At 41.5% G+C, this 22,500-nt stretch overlaps 1 protein-coding gene and 1 pseudogene across 2 annotated transcripts in view; one reads left to right on the top strand and one right to left on the bottom strand.

The window, feature by feature from the left end:
* LOC308262379 (large ribosomal subunit protein uL18m-like) overlaps positions 1-22,500 on the top strand; it is a 224,414-nt pseudogene that overhangs the window by 35,551 nt on the left and 166,363 nt on the right. The gene's annotated exons all lie outside the window — the stretch shown is intronic.
* On the bottom strand, positions 2,564-4,627 carry LOC308262223 (protein SDA1 homolog; the record flags this gene model as incomplete). Its single annotated transcript, XM_080694671.1, has 1 exon — positions 2,564-4,627. The coding sequence occupies one exon, from the start codon at positions 4,625-4,627 to the stop codon at positions 2,564-2,566; it is 2,064 nt and encodes a 687-aa protein (XP_080550797.1).

The following is a 22,500-nucleotide window of genomic DNA, read 5'->3' as shown; positions in this document are numbered from 1 at the left end:
GCCAGGTGCCTTGAGTAAAAGCCTTATCAACCTATCAACCTATTTATACAGGAGAGGGTGGTGGCACAATCAATATCCTTAGGAAAGAAAATGGATCAAGAATACACTGTGTGTTTACAGAGGGTTGATTCTCAACAGGTAGCTATGGTTTCAGATGGTTTGTTTAATCCATGTATGAGGTCTCCACCCAAATTATGTGTTTATCCTCATCCCCACTCCAGGTATGCACTTGCTTTTGGCCAGAAGAGAAAAGAACTCCCTCTTCCTTGGTATTTTGCTCTATGCTGGGTAGGTCACTAAGCACATGGCAATTTCTTTATTGATTTCATCACAAAGGAAGGAAGGCCCAGGAATGCCAGTCATAACAACCAAGTGCTGAACCCAGGTCTCATGAGGGCATGGGAGTCGCCCCACAGGTGCTGGATACAGTGCCACATGCCTGCAATCCCAGGACTTGGGAGGCTGAGACATGAGAATTTTATGTTCCAGGTCAGCTCAGCAACTTCCTGAGATCCTAATCAACTGTTTCAAAATAATAAATTACAAAGGGGCTGAGGGTATATCTCAGAGGTAAAATGCCCCTGGGCTCAATCCCCAGGAATAAAAAGGGAGCAGCCCTACAGGTCAGTCTGAAGGCCCACCTGGCCTGGGGCTCTAGCGCAGAGGCATTGCCCTTAGTGTCTGGTTTGAGGGAGCACAGTGCACCCAGCCATCCTCCATGGTGTAGGAGAGTGGCACCCAACAGCCCAGGTTTCCCTTAATCCGCGTGAACCCCCAAACTCTTCTTGAGTCTTTAGGGTTTGCTCTCTGCTGCATTAAGCCAGACTCTTTTGTAGGAGTGATCTTCTTTATGGAAAGCAATACGGGGGCTAAAATATAGTATACAACATACAAATTAAGGCTAGAACTAGCACTGAGGCAGCAATCTCACAACTGGACACCAGATGTCAAAGAGCCACAGCACTTCCATGTTGATTGCAGCACTATTTACAGTGCCCAGCTGGGACCTGCTATCCTAGCATCCTTCCTTCTAGAGCACAGGTGTGTGACCGCAGCTCCAAGAGGAGGTTGTGTGGGAACTGGAATCCTGCAGAAACCTAGCTTGCTATGGATTGACACACATAGGCAGGACTGTTTGTACTGAGCAGGAGGGGAAGCAGCCCCACTGTTCCTGGTTCCACCCAAGCAGCTCACCGTGCCTGTGGAGGAACATCTATTTGCTCCTGGCCTCGCCCCAGGACTTTACCATCCTGGCCTCTTCCTCTAATGAAACTCATGCTGTCCCCTGAGGGCTTCTACATGCCACCCCAGGTTCAGTTTATTAAGAGAAACAATATGTCCCCAGGCCTGGGGATGTTGTTCCGTGGCAGAACGTTTGTGTAGCAAGTGCCAGGCTCTGATTTAAATTCCCACTATTGAAAAACAGAACAAAAGAAAGCCAAATAAACAATGAAATGGATTTCAAGGAGATAAGTTTCAAAACAGGGTCTCGATAAGTTGTTGAGGGTCTCGCTAAGTTGCTGAAGTTGGCCTCAAACCTCTGATTCTCCTGTCTCAGCCTCCCGAGTACTGGGATTACAGACAGATGTGTGCTACCATGCTCAATTCTGTGCCCATGATTTTTTTTTTTCTGATAGCAGCAACTTTTAATGAGGAAAGGCAAACAACAGCCTGAAAATATTACAGAATAAAGGGAGCTGAGGAAAGCAATATAAAGATCAGGTAGCTTCTAAGTGACTATTTATACTGAAGGCAGTTTAAACGTGAGGTCTCAACAACAATAACAAAGCCTTTACATAGCATTAAAAAATATTGAAATCTTTTGGATTAACTAAAAGAACTAAATGTCTACCCAGAATCTGTACAGCAGGGACCTGTTTTCAGCAGGTAAGCCTATTTACAAGTAAGAACCTCTTACTCTTGTAACATTGTCCTGTTTTGTTTTAAGAAATATATAACTCCCACCCTTGTAGAGTTAGCCTGTAGGGCCTTAGTGACTCCACAGAAATACGAGCCCATCTCTACAAGAGACTATTTACAAGGCACCATAACACACTTATATACATTGCCCCCCCCCAGCTTTGACTGCCCTTAGTGAAGGGGTTACAGCTCATTCAATTTTATATCTAGAGTGACAGTAGGTACTTGATAATTTATTTGCATGAATGTTTAAATGAAAATGATTTTATAACACCACTATTTACATTTTAAACATCACCACCATCATCTATCTCCAAATTGCAACCATGTTTACTGTGGTTTTCACAATACAGTGCTTCTAGACTTTTTTTTTTTTTGTATTGGGGATTGAACCAGGGGCAGTCTACTTCTGAGCTAGACTTTCAACTCTAATTTTTATTTTTTTGTTTTGAAACAGGGTCTCACTAAATTGCTAAGACTGGCCTTGAATCTGTGATCCTCCTGTCTTAGCCTCCCAAGTATTGGTATCACAGGGGTGTGCTAGCACACCTGCAGTGGACATTTTAATGTAAACATTCTTGATTTACTAATTTTCAGAGTAATGACACAAACTTCTCTTTGGAATAGAAAATTTGCTTGGAAGTTACTTCATTCTTTTTCTCTTTTTCAAAAGTGCATCTCGTAGCACCAGCTGCTTTTCTCGGAAGGATCGCTTGTTTTTTGAACGGACATTCTGGCTATATCGCATCATCATAAAGTTCTTCTGTTTTTTCTTCTCTTTATTTGTGGAACTAGAAAAAGGATTCATTTTGGTTTTCTTTCTCACAAATTCCTTTCGGTCTGTCTTTCCAGCCATTGCAGTTCCCAGTCTTGTCTCCTTGTCTGACTTTGGCTTTTTATGAAGGCGTTCAATGTCCCGAAGAGAAAGTAATTCACCCCTGCGCTCCTCATCACTGTCTATTTCAATATATTTCCTCTTTTGGGCTTTCCCGGGCGCAGCGTCGAGTTCTTTCCTCATTTGGGCCATGCGGATTTTCTGGAAGTCTTCCTGAGTTAAAACTCGACTCGTGCTGACAGCTGCAGCTTTGGCTTTCCGCTCCTCCATGGGCATGCTGTTTAGTTTCTTAGAAATTTCTTGCTGTTCTTCATCGGAAGAGTGGTGCACATCAACCCATTCACCATCAGCATCCTCTTCCTCACTGAGACTGGCACTTTCCCATCCATCTTCATCATTTTCAGCATGTTCTTCTTTCTCAATTTCTAGAACCTCTGCTCCTGGAATGTAATCTTTAGCATCTAATTCACCATATTCTTGTACTCTTGCTTCTACAGAGGCTTCTGTAGGTTTACCCCGGAATTTCTTCTGCAACATCTGAGGATTCAGTGTCCGGAAGAGCTGAATCAAAGTCCTAGCTGACATCATTACATTCTTATCTTTGTGTGTCTTATACTGAGCCAAGTCTTGGAGGAGTTCTTCAGTCATGGCTAGAGGACATCGAGCTGTTATCTCTTTTATAGCATTGATTCCTACTGTCATGACTTCCCCAGAGTTCTTTTCTGTGACAAAATTGTTGGCCACTGTCATGAGCAATGACTGAATGATCTCTGGGGGCACTAGATGATGAGAGGCTTGTGCAGCAAACAGAAGGATCTTTGTTACTTCTCTCTGGTGGGGCTGGGGAAACCTTTGCACAAAGGGATAGAAGTTGAAGAGAAAAAGCTCATGAATTCCCACCAATCTGGAGATGAGGTTCATGAGCATCATCTTTACTTCAAACCTCTCCTTAGAGCTCTCTAGTTGCTTTAGTAGTTTTTCTGCAAAATCTTGAGGATCATGAATCAAGTGAATAGCTGAAAAGTTAAACACCTCTGGTTTTTTCTTCTTCTTTTGTTTCTTGAGTACTTTCATTGCCTTTTCCAACTTCTTTTTGTTTTTGGAGTTCTTCTTTCCTGTGGCATATTGTACTAGCAGGTCTCTTGCTGTGGGGCCTTCATCCTCAGATTCTGAGTCGCTGTTCTGTTTCTCATCATCATCCTTCCCAAGGAAGAATGTTAAGGCGGCAACTAATATCTTGGTGACTGTAGAAAAACACGCAGTTGTGATAACATTGACAGTTTTGGCATCATTCCAGATGTTCCTTCTGTAGAGTTCAATCATCACATCTAAAGACATCTTGGCTGCAGTTGCATTGCTATCTCTTAACATGGTATACATAAAATTCTGTAATACTACATTCACTTTATTGTTCTTGTGTTTTGCATTTATATTCTTCATATCAGTCACAATGTGTGTGTATAAAGTCTTTCGTAGAAGCTTATCGTGACAACGCAGAAGTTCAAAGAAGAGCTCCAGCAAACTTGATGGATCGATGAGATTCTTATTTCTCAGCAAGATCAAAGCTTTGCAAAATGTCATTCGAAGATCTGGATCCAAGGCAGTATGATTGTAGGAGAGAAGATCTTTCAGCTCTTGAGGAAAATTATGGAGATGTTCTGGGTAGCAGTGACCAATCTGTGCCATAAACATCACCAGGTCAGCCAGTTCTTTGCTGGGTTTATTTGGTTGTAACTTGAAAATTTCCACATTGGATTGGTAGTGATTATATTGCTGGAGAAACTCCTCGATGTAGGCCGGCGGGTCGCGCTTGATCAGATTCTGGAGCTGCGGCAGGTTGCTGGGCAGCTTGTTGTTGTTTCTGTTGGACATGGTGGCGGCCAACTGGCTTCCCCGCAGCTGTTAGAAGAAAGCTCGCGCCGCCGCGGGCCGCCGCTCAGTCCCCCCGCCGGGACGCTTGCTCCCTGTGCGACCGGAAGCGGCGCGCGGACCTGTGCCCATGAATTTAATATTGAATATGACTGTAGCTAAAGTGAAGACACTGTCCTGGGGAGCTGGCTGGCTTTGCAGCCAGACCTTTATGGGTAGTACTGAACCAGTAGGTTCTGGTGCTGTGGGCTGTGAGGCTCAGCATGGATAAATGAGGTTTATGGACTGATCCACTACGTGACCTGCTCTGTGGCCCCATAGAGTTGTACCAAACTTGTAGGAAGCTGATATTTGAATCAGACCCTAATAAGGCATCCCATCCCTCCAGGAGTGGGAAAAGAAGAAGGAGTAAGAGTAAAGGAGAGCATCCATAGGGCTGTGTGGCAGGAAGAACTTCCCAGGGCATCTTGGATGCAGAGAAGATGGACAGGTTTTTCTGATTCTTCCACACACCCGCAAAGAGTGTGTCTGCGTCATAGCCCATGGCACCCAGACTCTCCCTCTCCTGTGTCTCACTGTATGCCAACTGCTCTGCCATAGCAAACCACCACAGACTGGGTGACTTAGGTCCACTGTTCACTGGAGACATGTTTTTTTTTTTATCATTCAGCCTTCAGTGGGTGGTTTGGGGGAAAGGGAAGGTGAGAGCAGCTACTGGTGCAGGTGGTTGATCTCCTTACACAGAAGCTTCTACAGTCATCCTTTGGGATCAGCAAGAAAAGATTCTAGCACCCTGTGCATATCAAAATTCATGGCCATTCACGTCCCTCTTACAAGAAGGTGTTGTGTTTTCACAGAAAGTCTGCACATGCTCTCACATCTCCAGGTAACTCTGGTCCATGGTTACCGGGCTCGCAGTCAGTACCTTCGTACTCACAGCACTTCCAACTTCACAGTCCCAACCCAGGCACACCTAATTTTCAGAATAGATGACTCTCCATCACCTAACTTGCAGGAATTTTTGTTCCCTAAATTAATAAGCAGCTGCTCTTTTGAGCACATGGACAGAGACCATAGCCTTCGCTGGGGCCCAGATGTGCACCTGTGTTTCCAACATTCCTGTTGTGCCTCTGGAGTTTTTGCCAAATCAGTTGTACGCGTGAGTCTATGAAGTATTTCACTATGAGCCAGATATCATGGCCAGTACCTGCTGTCCCAGCAGCTGGGGAGGCTGAAGTGGGAGGACACTTAAGCCCAGGAGCTCAGGGCCAGCAAGACCTGGTGATGAGGCAAGTGATAAAGCAAGACCTGGCAATTATTTCACTGTAGCAAGCCATATTATATCTATAAAACAAAAAAAATGTAATCCTAGCATCTCATGGCTGGAGGGAACCCAAAAGGGCAGTATCATGCTCTCTGATTTGATAGACGAGGTGGAGGTTAAAGGACTGAAGTGACTGGCGAGCATGTTGTGGGGTTCTACACACCTTAGAGGAGAGTGGCTGTAGTCCCAGGGACATGGCAAAGGACAGCTGAAGAACAAGAGTCAGCGGATGGCAGGTCAATGTCAGGAGGCAGAGAGAACATTCACACAGCAGGACCAGCCTGCTTCCCTCCCAGAGCTGGTGTGAACATCCAGGAGACTGACCAGTGGGAAAGGTGACCATAATACACACTACAACCAAGCTCTCTGGAACATTTTTTGTTGAATGAACATTCTTTTCTTTTTCAATAAAAAATGTCCCAGACTTCCTTGTGGACAGCTATTGGTCTAACAGTTAACCTCCTAGGATGAGCTGTGATTGGAATAGAGAATTCTGTTTTGGAAGCAGACACTCAGGTCTTGTCACTTGATTAACCATCTGGCCACAGACAGAATACATTATCCACTGCACAATCTGACATTCAACCTGCTGTTCTAAGATACCCTTGGAAACAAGACTTGGGACTGAAGTTGGCTCTGTGGGAAACATTGCAGGCTACCCATGTGGCTAGGTGATGATGGTCCTGGCATATTTTCCCTGTGACTTCTGCTTGCCAAATTGCTGATTCAGGGATTTGGGCTGCTGTGGTCAGAGGTGTCCTCTCACCTTACTGAATTAGGTGGAGTGCTAAGTTGCTGGCTGCCTCATATTATCTAACATTTATTTCATAGAGGGACTGGCCAAAAGAAACACCTGGTGCACCCCTACACATAGGCCTCCACCTGCATGCTTTTTTTTCAGCATCCTACCTGGTCCCTTCTCTATCCCAAGCATGCAATGTGCCTTCTCCAACCTCTCCAGGACCTCTGGATGACAAGCAGACAGGAAAGGACAGATGGGGAAGGATTCAGTATGTGAGGACTCCTAGGACCCCAAGCAGGCAAGAGCCATTCTTCCTGGAGGTCTGCTTACCCTGGCCCATCCATGCAAATATGGCAGGACAGCTTCAGTGTTTCTCAGAGTTGTGTCAGCGGGCTGTCTTACACACCAAATCCAAATCAGCATAAACACAAAGAAATGTTAAGTCAACCATTTTCTGGGTTTAAGGGTTCAGACCATGCCAGACATGAGGTGAACCCTCCATAAGTCAGAGAGACGGAAACCACCCCATCCCTGTACCAATTTCTGCCTAGTCAATATTTCTATTTACTTCTATCACACGGTAAGACAAATTCACTTCCATTGGCCAAAAGATGCAACAGAGGGCCTCTTGGCAGTGGTGGGACAGAGGCTCTGCATTTCCAACAAGCCTCAAGGTGGGCAAGAGGAATGCTGCAGGTGCGTCTACCTGGGCCACTTTGGGATGTGGCCTGAACTGTATCAATTCTGACTGAATTGTTGAAAGGATAGCTTGAAGCTGGTGTGTCAGGGAACAGGAAGCCCACTGGTGAATAATCTTTTATTTTCTGGAAGGCAATTGGAAAGCTTATCCAAATAAAATGAAAATAACAGGTAAAACTCTGGCAGGAAGAGATGGAGCAAAGCGAATGTGTTAGGGTTTAGCTACTAAGAAACCTGAGAAACAAGGCTAGGTTTGTCTCAGAGAAAGGGGAAAGCTGGAATTCCCCCCTTGATTCCCCAGAAGTTCCCTGTATGTCAAGATAATGTATATTTGTTAAAGGATGAAGTGTTTACAGCTTAGAGCAATTGTGCCAAGAACCCAGGAAGCACAGCCTCCCTGAAATTGACTGGGACTGTCTCAAAGTCCTGACTCCTTTGAGGCCAATGTTTGCCTTCTTTCTAATATAAAGATATGGTGACAAGTTTCTGGTGACAGGAAGGTGGTTTCTTTTTTCTGGAGGTAGTATTCAAAACAAAGAACACTACAGCTCAATCCATCAGCCTGGCCACCAGTGGTCAGCCTGGAGCATGAGGTGTTATCCCTTCTATTTTGGGCTCCTGGTAAGATCCGGAGGGGCTGGAGATTCATGTGGTGAGTTTGGGTAACTAGTGTCTCTGGCAGCAACAACCACATGCCCTTGAGAATGTCTGGACTGATACATGCCTCTAGCACTACCTTTGAGTCTCTCTCCTCCTAGAGCCACTTGGGAGCAGCAGCGAACAGAGGCAGCCAAGGATGGAGTGCTGAGAAGTGGGAGGCACGGGAGGCAGCAGGCCAGGCCCCCACTGCTGCTCACCAGCATGAAGTCTTTGAGTTCTCCCCACAGCACTAGAAGACTGGAATTCTTACTCCCTGTTCATTAGTAGGGTATTAGGGTCTGGAAGTTTCTCCTCAATTCCACATGTTGGAAGCCTGGTTTCCAATGTGGCAGTGTTGAGAGGAGAGACCTGGGGAGGGGATTGGATCCTGCAGGCTTTGCCTCTCATAAACTCATGGCTTTCTTACGATGTGCACTCTCTCTGGCAAGCTTGCCTGGCCCTCTGCCCTCTGCTCTATGGCAGACCCTCAAGAAGACCCTCAAGGGATACTGACACAAGGATTTTGGCCCTCCCAGCCTCCAGAAACACGAAGTAGATGAAACCTTTATTTTTTGTGTGTGAATCACTCCATTTCGGGCATTTTGTTATAGCAACAGAAAACAGACAAAGACGTGGGGGTAAATGAAGTGTGGAAGGTTGGAGAAGTCTGAGGGTTTTCAAGTTATGAGAAAAGAGGAAGAACTTGAGCCCAGGTCTGCTGATTCCAAATCTGTGTCCCTTCGACAGCACAGGAGATCTTCCTCATGCACCTGCCTGACAGACCTGTAACCTCCAAAGTCAAGTCCAGAGCACTAAGTGCCACAGGGCTGGAGCAACAGGCAGACTTCTGCAACCAGGGCGGGACTTTCAGGGCAGGGATGTCCATGGACCAACCTCTCTCTCTTCCTCCTTCCTGGATGATGCATTTGAACCTACCATGTCCTTTGGTGTTAAGAAATTTTAGTAGATGCTGACCAAGCCTAGTAATTCAGGACAGTCAACAGCTTGTGTGGTTTTGTGTGTTTTCAGCTGCCCTTCCTCGCAGGTGTTCACTGGAAGGAAGAGAAATATCTGTCAGGTGCAGTTACTACAAAAAACCTACAGATAGCATAATATTTATTGATGAAAGTTTAGGACCTGGGGAAAAATGGCAACTCTTACTGTCTTGGCATCTCTAGCCAGTTATTTTATCAGGCATGTGAAGAGGGACAGAGATAGTGGAAATAGAGACTAATCAACGTATCTATTATGCGCAGGAATAAGTAAAACTGTACTAGTCTGCAGGGTATAGGAGTGACATAAAGAAAAGCCCCAAGGAAGGCAGGCGTGGGTGTGTACGCTTGTAATCCCACCATTCAGGAGGTGAGACTGGAGGATTCTGCTTTGTGGACAGCTTCAGCTATTTAGTGAGGCTCTCGGCAACTTAGTGAGACCCTGTTTCAAAAACAAAAGAATAAAAAATAGGGCAGGGAGTGTAGCTTGGAAGTCAAATGCCTCTGGGTTCCATCCCCAGACCTGAAAAAAGAAAAAAAAAAAAAAAGAAAACCCCCAAGGAATCTACCAAAATTTTTTACCAAAACCAATAACTGTGCCAGGTGTGGTGGGACACTACAGCAAAAATGTTAGAAACAATGACCAAGAAGTCCTCCCCCACCTCCACCTAACTTGTGAGAGAGGGTTGTATTCCTTGTATGCAAGAAACCCATTAGATTCTTGGGAAATTCAAGAAGATAGTAGAAAATAGCTCCCAAGGGAAAGTGATGAGATTTCCTGCTCATTAAACTTTTAAGTATTTTTAAATTTATTAATTCATTTTGGTATTGGGGGTCAAACTCAGAAGCATTCTATCTCTGAACTACACCCCCCCCCAGTTTTTCACATTTTCTTTTTGTACTATCAGGGATTGAATCCAGGAGCATTCTACCTCCAAGCTACATGTCTAGGCCTATTTTTTACTCTTTATTTTGAAACACAATCTCACTATGTTGTGGAGGACCTCACAAAGTAGCTGAGGCTGGACATGAACCTGCCATCCTTCTTTCTCAGCCTTTCAAGTACTGGGATTATGATCATGTGCCACCATTCCCAACTCTCTTTACTTTTTTTAAAAAAATACTCCCACGAACTTACTGAGGGTCTTGCTAAGTTGTTGATAAATGGAGTATTTCAAGACCCATTGCTAATTAGGAAAAGCAAAGATGTGCCACTATTTGTACACTATCATAGCACTTATACTTGGAATAAAATGAATAGTGCTGGAATCCCTACGATAAAGGTTTTTGAAGTTTGAGGGCAGGGGCTGCGAGTACAGCTGTAGAGGACTTGCCTAGCATGTGTGCGGCCCTGAGCTGGGTCCCTAGCTTAGCCACAAAAGTCCTGTGATAGCTCCTGTAGCCATTGCTCCTTCTACCTCGTCTAGATGTTTACAGGGTTTCTGGCTGATGAAGTGAACTAACTCACTGCCATCCACAACTACCTGAGCTATGAAATCCCAGCTCAAGTATAAAATGAGACAGTGGCAATTATTGTAAACTTCCATTTAATGTTAACTAGCATTTTAAGATAAATACTTACATATGACGGCCACAAGCAAGAGCATATGCCAGGGCTGATCTTCCATTTGCATCCTTACACCATATGTTGACTCCATTTTTAAATAAATGGTCTATGATGTCTCTTGATTTACCATTTATGGCCAACATTAGCATTGTTCTAAAATAATGGAAAGATCTTTTTACCTTCTAAGAATGTTAAAGATAAATAGCTAAATTAATATTTATTACCAATTTAAAATCTTGTTGTCAATGTAGAATTAATGCTTTATGCAGAGTCACAGAGGTCAGCATCTTGGTAGCTCAAGCGTTCATCTTTATAAATCATCTCCAAGTTAAAAAGGAAAAAAAACAAGCAGGAAACCTCTTCTCCCACTGAGATATTCTGTAGTAGAAGTTACTAATGAAGGTCCTTTGATGGATGGTAACACACTGAGGTCATTAATCGGAAGTAGCCAAACATTTACACACAGAATTTTCCATTTCTTCCCTAGTCTAAGGTAAGATATTGCAAGTTACAGTAAGCTATTTGTCATAAAAGTAAATGCTATTTGCAGACTTAAAGAATACTATTAATAAGAGTGATAATAATAATGGGCATAGTAGTTTCAGGCAATAACACATTTGATAGATGCTGAACTAAGATTATATATGTATATAATCTTTCACTCAAAACTTCAGGCAGACGTCCTCCTCCTTTTCATGCTAGAAAACATATTTAGTGATAAGTAGTATTTCCAAGGTGACAGAGTTAGCAATGGGAAAGACAAGAATTCAATCCAATCATGCATGCACCTAAAGCCTACCTCTTTTTATCACCCACCTATGATATTTCTTCATTAAAGGAAATGTTTATTCATTGAAAGCTATTTTCCTTTTACCTGCCCATGTTAATTAAAAAAGCATCAAAATACGTTGGAAATGAATAGGAAAAGAAAGGAACTGCATCTGGCAACAGCAATTAGTACTCACTGAGGAGTAACCCAACACCAATGTTCTTCAAAGAAAGAAATTAAAGCAGTCATTCAAAAGGCAAACTGAAGAATTGTTTATACATAATCATTACATAACTCTGTGTAATTATTTATGCCTAACGTAGAATTCATGAAGGAAAATATATAGGAAGTTAGAATACTATGAAATGGTTAAGAATAGCAATATTGAATCAAATAGTAAACTGAAAGTCTATATTTTATAAAACTAATATGAAACCCCCTTAATTAATAGACCAGATGACCAACAAAATCAGATTCTAAATAACACACAGAAGTCAATATTATAAGGGAATTACTACTATATTTTCAATAGAATACTATTATATAATGTATTTGGGCTGCTCTACATAATTGTTTTTCTGCCAAACTGGTGGTTTGTGTTCAGATTTTTCACTCTACTCAATAATTATAAGTTAATGTTTGTCCAATAATTATAAGTTAATGTTTGTCCAATAATTAATTTAATGCTTATGACTTAAGTGATTGTTACCACACCATTCAGTTCAAAAAGAAAAGATCATACTACTATACCTTCCCAATAGATCGACCGTGTGTATATTTGCCTTTAGGCCCAGCAAAAATGCCGCCATTTCTTGTCTCTCCTCACGCAGGGCAAATAGAGGGGAGTGAGACCCACCTGTAAAAGGACAAGAGCAATTGATAATTCACAATAGCACATATTTCTCAGCCAAACTGCACCTTATAAAAGACCCCGTGAATAGCAACAGAGCAGGAAATCAACAGGCTCCTTCTGTACTCCACTGTTTCCCATGTGCTGCTCCTGTCCTTGCAAATCTCCCTCTGTAGGGAGTCGCCACACATTCCAGCCATCTCCAAACTCACTGCACACATGAGCTGCCTCCAGGAATTGTGGCCTCTAACACAGCATTTATCATGGGACTGTGGAGTTATAGAACTGTTCCAGATGCCCAACAAAATGAGATTCTAAATAACACACAGAAGTAAATATTATAAGGGAATTACTACTATATATTCAATAGAATACTACTATATAATGTTTTTGTCCTGCTCTGCATAATTGTTTTTCTGCCACACTAGTGGTTTGTGTTCAGATTTTACACTCTACTCAATAATTACAAGTTAATGTTTGTTCAATAATTAATTTAATGCTTATGACTTAAGGATTGTTACCACACCATTCAGTTCAAAAAGAAAAGATCATACTACTATACCTTCCCAATAGATCAACCGCGTGTATATTTGCCTTTTGCCATAGCAAATATGCTGCCATGTTTGGTCTATTTTCATGCAGTGAAAAGAGCAGGGGCGTGAGACCCACCTGTAAAAGGAAAAGAGCAATTGATAATTCTCAAGAGCACATATTTCTCAGCCAAACTGCATCTTATAAAAGACCCCGTGAATAGCAACAGAGCAGGAAATCAACAGGCTCCTTCTGTGCTCCACTGTGTTTCCCATGTGCTGCTCCTGCCCTTGCAAACCTCCCTCTGTAGGGAGTCGCCACACATTCCAGCCATCTCCAAACTCACTGCACACATGAGCTGGCACCAGGAATTGTGGCCTCTAACACAGCATTTATCATGGGACTGTGGAGTTATAGAACTGTTCTCCACATAAACCAAGGACTCTTGAGGACAGGAACTGTATCTTTCATCTCAAAAGCCCAAATCCTAAAACTTAGGAAAGGGTGTAAGCGGTTTACTGAAACCATGAGCTAAACTCTCAGCTCTAGTGCAGACCTTCACAATATATGTTCTAAAGACTCCTGGCATTCTCACAGTACCATGACTCGACACATATTCCTTGATTCACTGTTAGGAAAATATTACAAAACTGTGTGCAAGTCTTAAAGAAATCTCTTTAATGTTGCTTCATGCTCATTTAAAATACTTTTCTGTGGTAAAGATTAACATTTCAAGTATCAGAGTTTCAGGGATACAGTATTGAGAAATTTCCAGTAGCATAGAGTTTCCTCCATGTCATATAAAACTTATTTGACTTCTTCTTGCAGTCAGGATTCCAGATAGCAATGTCAAGCCCTCCAGCTCCCAATTGGTTACTAAGGAAATGGGCTCTGAATTAAAAGATGTAGTCTTGAAATGAACCTCAATTACTTACTAATCATTGGCCCATGGGTTTTCTTCTTTTAAAAGATGAAAGATGCCAGGCATGCTAGCACACTCCTATAATCCTGCTCCTTAGGAGCCTGAGAAAGTACGATTGTGGGTTTATGCCCAGCCTCAGGAACATAGGGAGGCACTCCACAACTTAGCAGGATCTGGCTTCACAATAAAAGAACAAAATATGGCTAGGGGTGGAGCTCAGAGATTGAATTCCCCTGGTTTCCATCCCCAGTACAAGAATAAAAAAACAAAGCAGGGGAGGCAGGGAGGAAAAATAGAAGAAAGGAAAGAGAGAAAAAGAATTAAACCTCAAACTCTCATCCTACATAAGTGTCAACTCAAAATGGATCAAAGACCTGGAAATTAGGCCAGAGACCTTGAAATGACTAGAAGAGAGCACAGGACCCAAACTGTAACATATGAACACTGGTAGATCTTCCTCAATGACACCCTGCAAAGCTCAGGAAATTAAAATGAAAATTAATAACTGAGGTGACCTTAAATTTAATACTTTCTGTGCAGCAAAGAAAGCCATCAAGATTTTAAAGAGATGAGATGTGGAGATGCAACAACTCTAACCCCAATATGTGGGAGGCTGAAACAGTAGGATCACAGGTCCACAGTCATCCTCAGCAATATAGCAAGATCCTCTGTAACTTGGTGAGATTCCAGTTTACAGTAAAAAATAAAATAGGCTAGGGGTATAGCTCAGAGGCAGAATTCCCCTGGGTTCAATCCCCATTATCACACACACACAAAGAAATTTAAAGAGACAATCAACTAAATAAAAGGTCTTTGATAGCTACTCCTTTCGTAAAGGACTAATATCTAAAACATTAAAGAACTTAAAACACATACACACAAAAAATCTAGGCCTGGTGTCGTGGCCCACACTTGTAATCCCAGCGTTTGGGAGGCTGAGATAGGAGGATTGAGGTTTGCAGTTAGCCTCAGCTAACTGCTTAGAGCCTGTTTCAAAATAAAAATAAAAAATAGGGCTGGGTGTGTAGCTCAGAGATACAATGCCCTGGGTTCCACTCCCACGACCACAAACACACACACACACACACACACACACACACACAAACACACACACATATGATAAATGAATGCTTAGCTAGAGAATTTGGGATTTATCCCTAAAATATAAGTCTCAGATGCAATAAATTATTTGCATGCATAATGCTTTGATGCATAAAAAAGAGATGGACAATTAAACCAAATAGACACTTCACAAAAGGAGAAATACAAATGGCCAATCAATATATGATAAAAAAAATGATTAACATCATTAGCAAACAGGTAGATACAAATCAAAAGTACACTGAGATTCCATCTAATCCTAACAGAATGGCAATCACCAAGAGGTCAAAAAACAGTAAATGCTGCTGAGGATGTGGGAAAATAGGAACTCTTCTACACTGCTGGTGAGATTGCAAATTAATGCAGCCACAATCGAGTTCAGTGTGGAGATTCCTCAAAAAACTGGGATTGGATTCACCATATGATCCAGCTGTATTACTCCTGGGGACTTTTCCAAAGGAATTGAAATGAGAATATAATAATAATAATAATAAGAGCCAAATTATGGAACCAACCTAGGTTTCCATCACCAGATGAATATATTGCAAAATCCTGGGATATACAGATAGTGGAATTTTATGCAGCAATACAAAGAACAAAATCAGAGGACTTCCAGAAGATGGTGACGGAGAAAAGCGGCGTTTACGAGCCCCACTAACAACTAATCTCTATTACAACAAAATTAGTGCCTTTTATAGCCAGAAAACACCATCAGCAGAGAAACAAAAAATGTAAATACAAGGGATAGAGAAAAAGAGGGCTGGAAAAACGAGACACCAGAAAGAAACCAGACCGCAGTTCTGCGGCTGGAGCCGTGGTACGGAGAGGTGTGGGCACTATCTTCCCTTGCAGCACCAGGCCCCAGAGAGGAGGGGAACTCAGAACAGAGCTCAGAGTCAGAGAGGAGACACGCTGGCCTCATGGCCAAGGACGCAGCACCAGCGCCATACTGCTGGCGGAAGTGGCGATTTCACCATATGGCTCCTAACCAAGGCACTCAACAGTGCACCAGGCTCCAGAGAGGAGCAGCAGACAGTGATCCGAGGTGAGCGGCTGTGGAACAGCTGGAGGAATTCAGGAGATCTTTGGGCGAAGGGAGCCTCTAAAGCTCCCAGGGGCTGGGCTCAGCACACCCTGCAGGAACTCAGAGTGGAGCTCAAAACCAGAGAGGAAATATGCCAACCTCACGGCCAAGGGCATGACAGTGGTGCCATATTGCCACTGGCAGCAGCAGCAGCGAATTCACCGAGTCCACTACAGCTCCATCAGTGCACTCAACAATAGTGAGTCAAATTGCAGCCCCAAGAGGAGAAATTCCAGTACTGCACTCCCAGGGACTTGACCCAGTGGGGGAGTGGCAGTGGCAGAGATATCACATCATAGTCACAACTCCCCACAGAACGCCCAACCTGGCACCCCCCATGGTCTAAAACAGCCTCAATTGACTCCCTGGGTCAAAGACTTTGTGATACAAGCCAGTAAAGGAGTAGTGGTGACTGAGATACCATAGACTCGAGATCCAGAGCACCTTAAGTGAAGTTGTAGTGACCCAGGGAAGAACCCAGAGAAGGTACAAACTTCTGAAATCATGGGAAAGAGGAATAACAATGGAGCAATGAATGCCCACAATCCCACAACATCAGAACCTGATAACACAGAAATCCAGAGATCTCTAGAAGATCAAATCAGGAAAATAACTGTAGAAATAATAGAGGTGTTTCAAAAAGAATTCAGAGAGCCAAAAAGAGATAAAGGATGCAATCAATGAAGTAAAGGCCTCAATTCAAAGTATAAACAACTGATTAGACCACATGGAGAATAGAATCTCTCTCCTAGAAGATGATCACTCCAAAAATGAACGCATAGTTTCTAATTTAGAAAAAGAAATTCGACAGCAGGAATCTGACACTGAAGAAATATGGGACCATTTTAAGAATAATTGGAATGAATAGAGGAGGGAAAAGAAAGTGAAACCAAAGGGATCAACAATCTCTTCAAGGAAGTAATAGAAGAAAATTTCCCAAACATACAGCAAGAGGTCGATACACAGGTCCAGGAAACTTATAGAACTACCTTTAGACAGGATCGGAGAAAAGGATCCCCACGCACATAACTGTCAAAATGACCAATGTGGAAGCCAAGCAGAGAATCTTAAAGGCAATAAAAACAAAGGGCCAAGTGACACTCAGAGGCAAACCAATTAGAATCACTCCAGACTTCCCAAACCAAGTCATGAGAGCCAGAAGGGCTTGGAGTAACATATTCCAAACTCTGAAAGAAAACAACTTCCAGCCAAGAATTTCCTACCCAGCAAAACTTTCTCTCAAATTAGATGGGGAAATAAGAAACTTCCATGACAAACAGAAACTGAAGGAATTTATGTCTTCAAAACCAGCACTAGAGAAAATACTCAAAGAGATTAACTACAAAGAAGAAATAGGTAACACACACCAGAACCAGAGAAACAAGAATTCCCATCCAGCAGACAACTAAGATTGGTTATCTGTGGAGATTCATTATTTATGTTAGTCTTTTACCTATTTCCAAATTATATTGTTTGCTTTTATTGTTGCTAATCTTTAGGATTTCTATTTGGAATATTAATATACCTTCAGATATATCATTTGGAAATATTTTATCCCATTCTCTCAGTAACTTTTAACTCTGTTTACATTCTTTGGATATACAATTTTTTTAGGGAGTTTGTTTACCCTTCTGTTGCCTGTGCCATTGAAATCATATCCAAGAAATCACTGCCAATTTCAGTGTTGTGAGGTTTTATGACCCAGATTTTGTTCTAAAAGTTTATAGTCTTAAGATTTATATTTAGGTCTTTTATCTATTTTGAGTTAATATTTGTATATGGTGTTAGGAAAGGGTCCAATTTTATTCTTTTCCATGTAATTATTATTTTTCAACAATATTTAGTTAAAAGATTATTATTTCCTTCACCAAATGTTCGTGGAAACCTTGTCAAAAATAACTTGACGATATATGGAAGAATTTATCTCTAGTCTGTTATTTAACTCCAATGGTTTATATAACTGCCTTTAAAAGAGTACTATACTGTTTCAATTATGGTAGCTTTATAAGCTTTGAAATCAGAAAATATACATCTTCTAGCTTTGTTCTTTTTCAAGATTGTTGTGGGTATCTAGAGTCCATATTCCATATTAGGATAGATTTTTTTCTGAAAAATAAATAAATAAATGTATGATAGTTTCACCTAAAAAAAAAATATCCTCTGGTAAGAAAGAAAGCAAAAAGAAATATTGAAATGTTATCTTTAAGTCATCAAAAGCTTGGTATCAGACAAATGAAACTGTTCTGTGAGATTATCATTGTTAATTTTGGATAAATTTCTATAATACTAGATGTCAACCACTAAGCCAAGCATGGGAAGGAAGGATGGGGAGGGATTGGGTAGGGCCTAACTGGGCGATGTGTGCATGTATGTCTCCAAGTTTTCTTTTTAATCCCATTATGATGTTTGAATACAGTACACCAATAAAAAATAAATAAATCATATCATTTGCAGCAAAATGGATGGACCTGGGGAACATTATGTTGTGAGATTAGCCAGTCTCAGAAAATCAAGGGTCATATATTTTCTTTCTTATATGGAAGCTAGGGAGTAATCAGGATAGAAGAGGAATTTTTATCTTTGCTGTATGTATTTCCAAAGGGTCACATGCAAAGTAAGTTATTTGCACATAAATCACTTCCTTTATTTTATTTATTTATTTTTTGTGTGTGTGTGTGGTACTGGGGATGGAACCCAGGAGCATTCTACCTCTGAGCAACACCCCCAGCCCTACCTATTTTTATTCTTTATTTTGAAACAGGGTTTCACCTAATTGCAGAGGACTTCATTAGTAGCTGAGGCTCTCCATGAACCGCAATCCTTTGCTCTCTGCCTTCCAAATGCATGGGATTACAAGCTTGCACCACCACGCCTGGCTTATCTGGGTGTGGTGTTGCATATTCTTAATTCCAGCATTTGGGAGGCTGAGACAGGAAAATAGTGATTCATGCACAGCCCAGCTACTCTTCGATGCGATTTGCAACTCAGTGAGACCCTGTTTCAAAGTAAAGAATAAAAAATAGAGGAGAAAATGATGACGGAAAGATGAAGCATATCTCACTAGCGGAAGCAAATTAAGTTCACTACTGAGAAGGCAGCATTTTAATAAACAAAATTAAATTCCCCTTATGACCCACAACAGACTTGGGGACTACAGTGGGAGAAATCCAGTAACTCAGACTTGCAAGATTCAGCACAACAAACACAAAAAGCACAAGTGAGCTGCAGATGTGGGTGGCCGTTGGTGCCATAGCGCTGGCCCAAACAGCCCAACAGTCATAGAATTGCATGGAAAAAAAAAAAAACCCAAGAGTCTGAAGTGGCCATAAAGCTCCAACATCTTAAGCTGCGAGCTCATCCAAGCACTGAGGGGCACTCTTTGCTCACCAGAGGGGGCACCCACAAAACTAGAGGGATACCTTCAGTGACCCAGAACCAGACCTGTCTTGTGCACAGAGAATCAGTGGGATATGGAAGAGCTGCCAGCCTTCGAGCCCCAGACTGTGCTGCCAGGTAACAGCATGAGCTCAGATGAGCCATGGGACCCAGTGGGCACACAGTGAGAGCCACCAGACAAGGTGATAACTGTGGGCACCAATGTGCACCAATGGAACAAGTACAACTCCACTGACACAGAAAGGGTGCTTAAAGAGCAATACCTGCACAGGGCCACAAGGGGTCACTCCAAGCAAATACGAGACTTTGGGATATACTACAGAAGTTAATTCATAAAGTAGTAGGACTTTTATTTTGTTTGCTTTTCTTTTTATTTTTGCTGTTTTGTTTTGTTTGGGTTTTTTGTTTTTTGTTTTTTTGGTTTATGGTTTTTTGGGGGGCATTTTTTCTCCTTTTTTACTTTTATTTGGGTTTCTTTTTCGGGTCTTTCACTTCATCTCACATGGTTGCTAGTTCAATTTATTTTGTTTTATTTTTATCCTGTTTATTCTCTTAACCCTTTATGTTCTCTCTTGGTGGTCTGTTTTTGTCAATGCTGTTGTTTATATTTAATATGTAATAGTTAGCCTTTTTACCTTATTTTGTCATTTTTTGTTTCTGTTTACTCCTCTCCCCCCACGCCTTCTACAAAAGTCTTTAGTTTAGACTATCTACTATCTTCCCTCAAAACTTTCTCTTACTCTCAACCTGATTCAACCTTATTATACTTTAATTCTTCCACAATCTAATTATATTCTCTACTTTACCTAACTTCTGCACCCATCACTCTAACTACTCTACCATCACCCAATCCTCACCACTTGAAAAGGTACTGCTTACCTGTTGACTTTTCTAAATTCCTCCTACTAAGACTGGACTAGACATAACACACACAAACGATGGGAAGACATCAGAAAAACAGGCCTGAGAACTTTGGAAATAGGAGAACAAGAAATAGTGGAGAAATGACAGAAGTCATGAACACTGACCTACAAGAAATGCAAGAAGGGGAGTTCTGAATCTTGATCTACAATATGATGAAAGGATTTAAAACAAGTCTAGAGGAGATGAAAGATAAATTAGAAATACTAAGAAAGAACCAGAAAGAGGTCTGGAATAAAATGAAAGAATCAATAAATGAAATGAAGACAACAATAGAAAGACATTCTGGAAGATTAGATGAAAGTAGAATATCACTGTTAGAAGACAGTTCATTCAAAACAGAAAACACAGTCAACAGTATACAGAAGTCATTACAGCAACAAAACCTAAACATCCAACAACTAAGGGACAACATGAAGCACCCTAACTTATGAATAAAAGGCATTGAAGAAGGGATAGAGGTACAGACCAAGGGCATCCATAATCTCTTCAGAGAAATAATTTCAGAGAAATTTCCAAACATGGAAAGAGACTTGGATCTTCATGTCTAGGAGACATACAGAACACCATTAAGACAAAATCAAAGAATGACCTTCCCATGCCACATAATAGTCAAAATGACCAACATATAAGATAAGGAAAAAATCTTAAAAGCAGTGAGAACAAACGGATGGGTGACAAATAGAGGAAAAACAATAATAATCACCCCAGATTATACAACCATAGTCATGAATGCTAGGAGAGACTGGTACGATGTGATTCAGACCCTGGAAGAAAACAACTTACAACCAAAATTACTATAGAGAGCAAACATACTACCCAAAATTGATGGAGAAACAAAAGTGTTTCAAGATAAACAGAGTCTCAAAAAATTCATTAATTCAAAGTCAACACTAGAGAAAATACTTAAAAGAAATAAGCCATAAAGAAGAAAAAAGAAGCAGACTTCAGAACCAGAGAAGAGAGGAAGTTGATCTGTGGGGCATCTAAGTAAAGAACAAAGAGCAAGCTACCAAACAGAAGACAGAACACAAAATGACAGAAATCAAAAAATATATGTCAGTAATAACTCTTAACATCAAAGGACATAACTCACCAATCAAAAGTCATAGATTGGCAATGTGTATGAAAAAACATAATCCAAATATATGCTGTTTGCAAGAAACTCACCTCACAGCCAAAGACATTCACAGACTGAAAGTGAAAGATGATGAAAGAGATACTATGCTATTGGAGGCCAAAAAAGGGCAGAGGAAGCAACCCTGATATCCAACAAAACAGACTTTAAACTAAACACATCAGAAGAGAGAAAACAGGACACTTCCTTTTATTAAAAGGAATAATCCTTGGCTGGGTGTGGTGGCGCACACTTGTAATCCCCGCGCTTGGGAGGCAGAGACAGAATGATCGTGCAGGTTCGAAGCCAGCGCGCTGGCTTAAGAGACCCTGTTTTCAAATAAAAATATAAAATAGGTCTGGGAGTGTAGCCTGGAGGTAGAAGGGCTTCCAGAGACCCCAGGACCACCAAAAAAAAAAAGGAAAGAAAAAAGGAATAATCCACCAAGAAGATATGATAGTAAATGTTTATTCCCCAAATGTGGGTGCAACCTCATTTGTAAAACAAACCCTTCTGGACATCAGATCTCAAATAGACAGAAAAACACACCACTGGATCGATCTTCAAGGAAAAAGATGAGTAATGACTCTTTAGAAATAAAGAAAACTATAAACCAAATGAACCTAATAGACATATACAGAATATTTCAACAAAGAAATACAGAATATACATTCTTCTCAACAGCCCATGGAACCTTCTCCAAAATAGATCACATCCTGGGACACAATGAAAGCACCAGCAAATTCAAAAGATGTAATATAATTCCCTGCAACTTTTCAGACCATAATGGAACAAAAGTAGATATCAACAACAGGAAAGACATAGCATGGTGGTAGCATGTCCTATATCTGGATCCTAGTACCAAATATAATAAATACTACATTAAAAATAAATTCTAGGACTTCCGGGAAGATGGCGATGGAGAAAAGTAGCACTTACGAGTCCCACTAAATATTGATCTCTATTACCACAAAACCAGAGCCTTTCAGACCCAGAAAACATCATTAGCAAAGAAATAAAAACTCTAAATACAAGGGACAGAGAAAAAGAGGGCTGGAAAAACGAGACACCAGAAAGAAACCAGTCCGTAGTGCCGCGGCCGGAGCCGCTGCGCAGAGCAGTGCAGGCTCCATTTTCCCTCGCAGCACCAGGCTCCAGAGAGGAGGGAGACTCAGAACAAGGTCAAATCCAGAGAGGAGATACACTGGCCTCACAGCCGAGG

Source organism: Muscardinus avellanarius (assembly GCF_963383645.1).
Source record: "Muscardinus avellanarius genome assembly, chromosome: 4".
Taxonomy (NCBI): domain Eukaryota; kingdom Metazoa; phylum Chordata; class Mammalia; order Rodentia; family Gliridae; genus Muscardinus; species Muscardinus avellanarius.
Note: the sequence above shows the minus strand (reverse complement) of the source record. Positions and strands in the feature narration are given on the sequence as shown.